The 8013-nt window shown below is 36.0% G+C and overlaps 1 protein-coding gene across 3 annotated transcripts; it reads right to left on the minus strand.

The window, feature by feature from the left end:
- Positions 1 to 1018: 1018 nt before the first annotated feature.
- On the minus strand, positions 1019 to 7144 carry LOC113727633 (cullin-1). 3 transcript variants are annotated; one of them, XM_027251902.2, is made up of 9 exons: positions 7037 to 7144; positions 6448 to 6610; positions 5313 to 5412; positions 4198 to 4383; positions 4025 to 4072; positions 3737 to 3940; positions 3502 to 3579; positions 2323 to 2409; positions 1019 to 1357 (listed from the first exon to the last, which is right to left on the minus strand). In XM_027251902.2, exons 2-9 carry the CDS (start codon positions 6582 to 6584, stop codon positions 1319 to 1321), a joined length of 879 nt encoding a protein of 292 aa, XP_027107703.1. In that variant the 5' UTR covers positions 6585 to 6610; positions 7037 to 7144; the 3' UTR covers positions 1019 to 1318. The 3 variants fall into 3 exon arrangements, with proteins under 3 accessions (XP_027107703.1, XP_027107705.1, XP_027107704.1); XM_027251904.2 differs by having other exon boundaries at positions 1087 to 1357; positions 3737 to 3810; positions 4025 to 4115; XM_027251903.2 differs by having other exon boundaries at positions 1087 to 1357; positions 7022 to 7122.
- Between the last annotated feature and the right edge of the window lie 869 nt (positions 7145 to 8013).

Consider the following 8013-nt stretch of genomic DNA (forward strand, 5'->3'; position numbering starts at 1 on the left):
ATGCTCATCATGCTTAATTAGGTGCGAGAAAATTGTTTTGAAAAAGTAAGAAAGAGTTGCAGAAGAGATAAATGAATACCAAACTCTTTTGTACTTCTGGAGGGAACTAAAAGAAATAATTGAAGCAAGAACATTCAAAAGAAGGGATTCAAGAAATTTGTGAAAAAGGTTAATAAATATTGCTTTTCAGAACCTTTCTTTCTCACTACCATTATATCGTTAACCGTATACATTCATAAATTGTTAAAGCATTTTAATTGGGAAGTACTTTGATTACATTAACAAAAAAAAAAAAAAAAAAGGGGTCCCAAAAAGCTTCTCAGTTTTGCTTGCCCAATCAAAAAGGACCTCACAGGGATTTGACATACTCATCCATGAGTCAAAAAGTTCCTTGTGTGACTTGACCTACGATATGAGTTCTCTCAGTCGAATGATAGTGTCGGTAACTAAAAATCAATAGTAAGTGGAAGCCCTTAATCTAATTGTACTGTGATTTGACACACACAAATTTTCTGACACACTTTCCAATCATCTTTCACTTCACGGTGTCAAATCATTAAGGTACATTTTCAGTAAAAACTCCTAAAAATAATAACCCAAACAAGCTCTTATTAGTTTTCCAAAATTGTTATGGTTCCAGATGTTCAATCTTCCAAATCTACAGATCTAGGCTAAATGCTGTGCTAAGCTAGATTGAGTGACCAATTTCTTAGAATAAGTAGAGAAAAAAAATTTTCAGTTTATGCAAGAAATCAATATCAGTTTCAGTTTTGCACCTCACATTAAAAGAGTACATAAATTGTCAAACTCAAAATAAAAATTAATTATGCTGCACTTCATGAAAGGAGTGGCATATGTTATAAAGGCAAATCTTCTGCACACTAACACTGACAGTAGCTATGAGCAGTTTCCCAGCCAATGTGACATTTAGCATTTGAGGGGGAAAAGCCACCAGCATCATATAAGAGGAGGATACTGTGTATGTAATACCGGCATACCATTGTCGGCGGCCTAAAAATGTCAATGGCATACCATTGTATGATCCTCTTAGCTATTCATATCAACCAAAACATGTTTTTCACAGTATTGTGAAGGAAATAGTTTTCATTCGCAACAACAAAATGGAGGTTGCAGTAAAGGTATTCAAGATTCTAGTATCTGTATAGGAAACAAGAAGATGTATAAATTCGTAAATCCTAACACCAATGATGGCTATGCTCATCAGTTTTGTGTATTTGAGTAACCCTTTTCGGTGGACAGAAAACAATGCCGAATCACTAATCGACAAAATTTCAGCTGCTAGTGATGCAGTGCTTCACTAGTGAATACTCAAATCAGCACACCTAGAGAGCAACTCCTGCAACACAACCAGAGAAGTTTAGAAAGAACATGGCTTCTTAATTTAAGTTACATTGCTTATCAGGTAGCTTGGACTTGTATGGAATTGTGGATGAGCAGCGAGAAGGAAAATATTCATGTGAGGTAAGACCAGTTAAACTTCAATCTACCACAAGTAGGGTCTGATAAAATAATGATCCATTCCCATATATGACAGAAGAGTATCCCGGTGATGAAAGTGATCTACCTACGGTTTCAGCAGAATGAAGGTCAGCTTCTCGGAAAACCACATCTATCTGTACACATTAATTCTTCCAGTGACCTTCCTCTAAAGGAGTTAAGTTTATGCACCACAGTACTTGACATGTCAAGTCTGTTACAAATGCAATGTTTATTCTCCCTTTGAATGAGTGTTCAAATTCGGTAATATTGGATAATAGTTTCAGAGGCCTGCCTCTTAGGTCGGAATTTCTTAAGTAAAGGGCATTGAAAAGGTTATGCAGGAAGTCATACAGCTTTTCCCCAGAAAGCATGCAACTTGGTAATAATCATGGATCCAGCTAATTAGAACTAAGAAGTGAGTGTGTAGTAGCATATAGTTGGAAACTCAACCCAAAAGCTGTTATATACTAATAAATTATTAGAGGTTACAACCACTATCCTCATGTGAAGGACCTAAGGGGTAATTGTTGTATCCTGGTAGTCCTCATCCATGGAAATAATAGGCAAGCTAAATGTATTTGAACAAATTGTACAAGGACTGGGGAAGTTTCTATGATTGCAGATCCTTGACATCTTGACTCCAAGCTTATCCAAAAATTATACTAAAGAGGTTCGGAACACTGGTGAAATTCAATAAAATGGGTAAGAGGCTGCAATATAGTAGTGCATAAAAGGAAGTTAAGTTTCACTTTCCCGGTCATAGGAAATTTGGCCATTGGCAAATAAATTTGCTACCAAGAAAAGGAGTAAAGTGAATCATGCCTGGTATGTTGTCAAGTCCTGCTTCTCTGCTCTCCTCTTCTCGATCAATCTGTTTGCAGTTTGATCTATCAATTGCGAGTGCGCTGTCTGTAAAAGAGCAAAATATCCAATTAACACATGAAAGTACCATGTAAGACTATGCACATATGCATTCCCTTTTTTGGTTAAATAATGTAGCCATGCAATCACCAATTTTAGCAGCCATTTAATAGAACAGGCTGTTTCTCTGATTTCCAAGAATGCACAAAATTATGCAATGCAGTTTGAAAATGCGAGCAACCTTAAGAGCTTTTCCTCATTTCTTTTTCAGTTTTATTCACTCGCCCTTTTTGGAAAAGAATGAACTATCAAAAGCAAAAAAGTAACAAGCAAAACAATTGCCAGAAGAATGGAGATTATCTAAGAAACTCACAAAATAGATAGCTGCTCCTAAATACAAAAACATTATAGAGCCTCAGATAGTAGCCTAGTGGTTATGCATGGCTCAAATGTCTCAAAGAACTCTGCTTTCCTTATCAAGCTCAGGAAAAGAAGATGTAGGTGATCTTCTATAGTAAAAAGAAAAATCATTCCTGGTGACTTTGATTATGAATTAAGGGGAAGAAACAAACAACTATAGATGCTGAAAACTGGACAAACAAATGCCATCTCAAATTTAGAGCACCTAAAAGTGCGATTAACATGAACGACAACTCTAAGAGGACAAAGCCGGATCATCATGAGGCTCAAAATCAGTGCAACCTTGGCCACAACCACAGCCTAACATTGACCCATGAAAGTTAACATTCAGCAGCCATGCACAATTCTGACAACTGACACTGCCAGCTGAGTCAGAAATTCAAACTCTCTCCTACAGACAACTTGCTAAGTTTATTCAGGCCTTTAGTTTCATTAAGGCCCATAAAAATTACACGTAGTACATTGACAGGTAACCACATCACCATACATGTAGACCAGATAGTATTAAGCACAAATCCTAACTTCATGGTACCTAAGAATTGACTGTACAGAGAGTAGAATCTTGTATTTGGACTAAAACATGGAAAAGTGACTTTTAACATTACTAAGAACCAAACAACACAAGAAAATCTCAAAATAGGAACTTCAACTGCACTTGATGCTTGATGTAGCAACAGAAAAATAAAACAGGATTATTCCTGATGCTACAGAAAAGCTTACCCACAACACCTTCTCAACTGACGGCGGGCAGAGAAAACGATGAGCTCTTGCTTTCTCCTCATTTATACATTGCTCAACCTAACACACAGCCCAACACCCAAAAAAGAAAACAAAATAAAAGGAAGTCAATAAAGAACGACAAATATAGCAAAACTGAAAGACAGAGACAAACAGACCATGTGCAAAATAATCATGCAACACAAATTGTTTTACACTGGGTGTAGATTATGACAACCTTTAGAACGTAATCTGTAGAGGAATAGCAGAGTAACCACTGTGATGCCAGGCGGGAGTAGAAGTTTGCAGTATCTGCAAGTATTAGAGTTTCAAAATTGTGATAGTAAGATGCTTTTTCCTGATCCTGAATTTCTATAAAGAATGTTGAGATATTCTTCAGCAGATCGGTATCAATTGATTGCCCATTACGGTCTTGTGCAACCTGTAAGTCGATAATGCCTAAAGCCTTTCAGACCTATGTACGTGGAGAATGTTGTATTCAAAAGAAAAAGATATATTAACCTACAAGGGAAGCTGCAGCAGAAAACATTCTTTGGTGGATATGCTTGCAGATCTGATTTCATAAACAAGATGACTTCATGAGAGAAATCCCAAGTCTGAAAATAAATGTGCAAATACAAATGAAAAAGCCCTGCAAGAGCAAACTGAAAGCATCCAAAATACGGCAAACATACAAACCAGATCATGAAAATGGAAAGTTGCGAGATCTTGAAGTGGTGCATCATTTTTACGATATGCACACTGACGATCAAGGTATAAAAAGAATACTCCAAGACACTTTGTCATTGCCTTGTAATTAGTCCACATACGCAGGAGTTCAACCAGCAAAGGTGCACCATCTTTATCATATAACGATGGCAGAACCTGGAAAAATAACCAAGTAGAAGAATCAAAGAGTCCAGACCATGCATGCATTATACAGCTGCAGAGTGAAAATAAAGAAAATTATTATTTAAAAAAAAAAAAAGAACTCCAGGTGAAGCCCAGAAAAGGACTGGACTGGTATCCAATTTAGCTGTTCTGAATGCCTTGTTGTACTAATAGCTTCAGATAGTCTTCTGCATAAGTGCTTCAAGAATCAAAGGAATATGTAACAGAGCAATGGGTTACCAGTAGAAGAATTTCAATGGGGCAACTAGGCATAACAAACTGGCATCCAACACCTAGTTGCTTAATAGTTTTTGTAGTCTTCTGCTGGAGTGCTCAAAAGTTCAATCGTCTTTTCTAGCAGAGCAACTGGCTAGCCACTAGAAGAACTAAATGGGGAAAAGATTCTCTTTCTCAGACATAGAAGGTGGCTTTTGGAAAGAAGAAAGTTTCAGCTATATACTTTTTCTTTTGAGTAAAAGCAGTTCAATCTGAATTCACATAGTTCCTCATTAAAAAGTTCATTTGGAAATTTCCATATACCAGGCATGTAATAAGTTAAATAAGCCCCAAAAGAATATGAAAACTCTCCATAACATAGTATATTTGAATCATTATGTTGTTCCCATTGGTTTTAAGGAGAAGGAAGCAAAAGAAACTTCATGGTGCCAGTTGGATATCTGGAAGATGTAGGTAAGAGTAACCTGCTAACTTTGCAAAATGTGTGATTTCTTTCATTGCAGAATTGCAATGGTAAATCTCGAGGAAAATTTTGTTAAGATACAGTTTAAATAGAAAAAGGACAAACCTGGTGCATGAGCTTTTGCTTTACTAAAATCTAGGAAGATCACACTAAAACCATCAAAAAGTTGCTACTAGTGTAAGGAGATGATGATAACTGCTGCTTAGAGGGACAAAAATCTCACCTTTAACAGCAAACTCTCTTCCAAAGCTCCCTTAAATCTTTGAAGGAGCTCTGCTGAATAGTCATTAGGCGGCTGCTGAGTACACATGGAATACACACAGCTATTACAAGTCAAGAATATTCATCCACTTGAGAATGGTTTCACAAGGTTTTTTTAAAAAGTATCTAGCCTTATGTCTTACCAACATAGTTTAACTAGAAGAGAGGTCAGCAACCTGATCACTTAAACAACATGAACTTCCGGCAACTATTGGCTATATACACTTATAGTCTATGCTTCATAAATAATGCCATGAAAGTGCTTTGAAAAATACATCAATTCCGTGCTCCCATAATCAAGAAGTTTAGAAGCAAATTCTATCTACATTCAGAATATTAGCTACCACTATCAATGCTGTCTGTAGTCGACATGATGACCAAGGGCAAGTACATTTCTGTCATGATTCTTTCACTAACTCTGGGTTTAGTCTACCAAATTCGAGCTAAAAGAATAAAGATGTCATTCATAGGATGACAGATCTCCTACAAGTTGCAAACCACAGATTAACCCCCCCCCCCCCAACCAAAAAAAAAAAAATCCTAATCATCCAATTCACCTACGACATAAGCTTCCTGTGTAACTGAAATCAGCAGGCTCTATCACCATATTACGGGCATAAAGGGTGGCTTGTCCCTTCCATCCCACTATTATGGCTTCTCTGAAGAACAACGGCTTCAACACCATAAGTCTAACCAAGGTCTGGCTTTTAATGGTATCAGAAATGGAAAGATATTTCAAGCAGCAAAAGGCAACCAGACATAGGTGCGTGTTCATTATTTACGTGTTAGAGTAATAAAAGCTCTCTTAGTTTACATGAATAGCAAATCATCAATTTTGTAACAACTCCATGTGCACTTTCAGCACTGGTTGATTCTTATCATTTAGAGCACGCGCAAGCCTTAATAATAGAATTGTCAACAAGACGAAAAACAACAATACAAGGCCCCAGCAAATATACAGTAACTACGCGGCACTATGCACCGTCATCAATAACTGCAAATTACAAATGGGTCCAATAACTGCTCCAAACCAACAATAAAGAATAACAAAAAGGAAGTAAAAAACTCAAAATTCAGCATAACTCCTTCAAGGATACTCATAGTACTTCATGTATTCTTCAGATGTGAACAAGGCCTTAGGTGGGTATCCATCCAAAATCAATTTGGCCTTCGATATGCCCACCTCCAATCTTCTCATTCCTTCTTCAAGTGTTACAACAGTAACATGCCCCATTTTTTCAGCTATTACAATAAAAATCCCTGCCAAAAAGAAAAAAAAAATCCAATTAATCCCTAAAACCAACTTCTTAACAACTTCAACCATAGCACTAAACAAACCCAACAGATTTCTCCATTCCCTAAATTAGAATAACAGAGAAATAACAGTGGCATTCAAATACACCTATAGACACATGCATGCTGTAACATTACTTAACAACGTTGCTACAATAGTTATATGTCTCATACAGATACTGGAGTAAATTGAGAGTTCATCGCTAGGGTTCGTGATAAACAACGGGTTGAAAATGAAGAGGAGAAAAAGCAAGAAATATGAGGTAAAATCAAATTTTCATACAAAAAAAAAATGTGGTCAAAATTTTAAGAGGAAGAACTAAATCGGGGAGGAATAAGCAAGAAAGGATTTTACGAGAATAAATTGCTAGAATTTACTGGGAAAGCAGCAACCTCATCGATTTTTGGTTCGGTCTGTTTTCCTTTGCTGATGAGCAAGAATGCATGAGAAGGTGCACAAAAGCAGAGGCCGGAGGGAGTAAAGGCAAACATGAGTTGAGCGTGGTCACTTTAGTTATGATGATGTAGGGAATTGGCAATTGAAGAGGGTAGAATAGTCATTACGTGCACATGGGCAATACTCTTTCAGATTTTATTCCCCTGTCAATAGATTTATTGCGCCGTAGGCTCCCCATGAAAAGAAAAGAATCACTTGTAATTATTTTCTTCTTTCTTATGTTATGGGTCTGTTTGGATAGTAAGTTATTTGGGATTATTTGGGATATTTTTACTGTAGCACTTTTTGTGATGTGATGTAAGTGAGATAAAAAGATATTGGAAAGATAAAAAGGTGTATTGAAAATTGTAAAGATGATGTAAGCAAATAAAATTGGGGAAATATGAAGCAATCCAAACAAACGCTTTTTTCTATTTGGTGCTCGACAGGCACACTATAGGCAAACTAAGAAAGGAAAATAAATCCATATTAATTCATGCTTTAAAATTATCAATTATCCCTTTAATTGCAATAATTTTGCAGAAAAAATTTATCCTTTTATGAAAACAATAACATTATATCCACTGCTGTCTAATCTTATGGCATCAAATAGCAAACTCATGTAACGTATGTATCCTATCTTCTGACAATGTCGCTTTTATTTTTCCTCCTTGGCATTGTTCTTGATTGTTATATCACAAATTTCTTTCTTTATTAGTTGTTATATGCAATAACATAAATGATGAACTATTGACTTTATACATTTCAAGCAGTTTGGAAAAATTTAGATAGTATGACACACTAATAAGTATTTCAAGATAATGATCATAATATAACGTGAACTATAAAAGCTACGAGACCTAGCTTTTACCTAATATAGCTTTAAAGGAAAAGAACTATAAAAGTTCTTCAAAAAAAAAAAACTATAAAAGTT

This window comes from Coffea arabica, chromosome 2c (assembly GCF_036785885.1).
Source record: "Coffea arabica cultivar ET-39 chromosome 2c, Coffea Arabica ET-39 HiFi, whole genome shotgun sequence".
In the NCBI taxonomy this organism is placed as follows: Eukaryota; Viridiplantae; Streptophyta; class Magnoliopsida; order Gentianales; family Rubiaceae; genus Coffea; species Coffea arabica.

Bases quoted from the DNA above. Each gene is read 5' to 3' on its own strand.
- LOC113727633 (XM_027251902.2), bottom strand. From the start codon at position 6,584: ATGGGGCATGTTACTGTTGTAACACTTGAAGAAGGAATGAGAAGATTG. The intron at 4,073-4,197 runs GTTTGTATGTTT...TTATGAAATCAG, and splicing joins CTTTCCATTTTCATGATCTG to ATCTGCAAGCATATCCACCA. The intron at 3,941-4,024 runs GTAGGTTAATAT...ATCGACTTACAG, and splicing joins TTTCTGCTGCAGCTTCCCTT to GTTGCACAAGACCGTAATGG.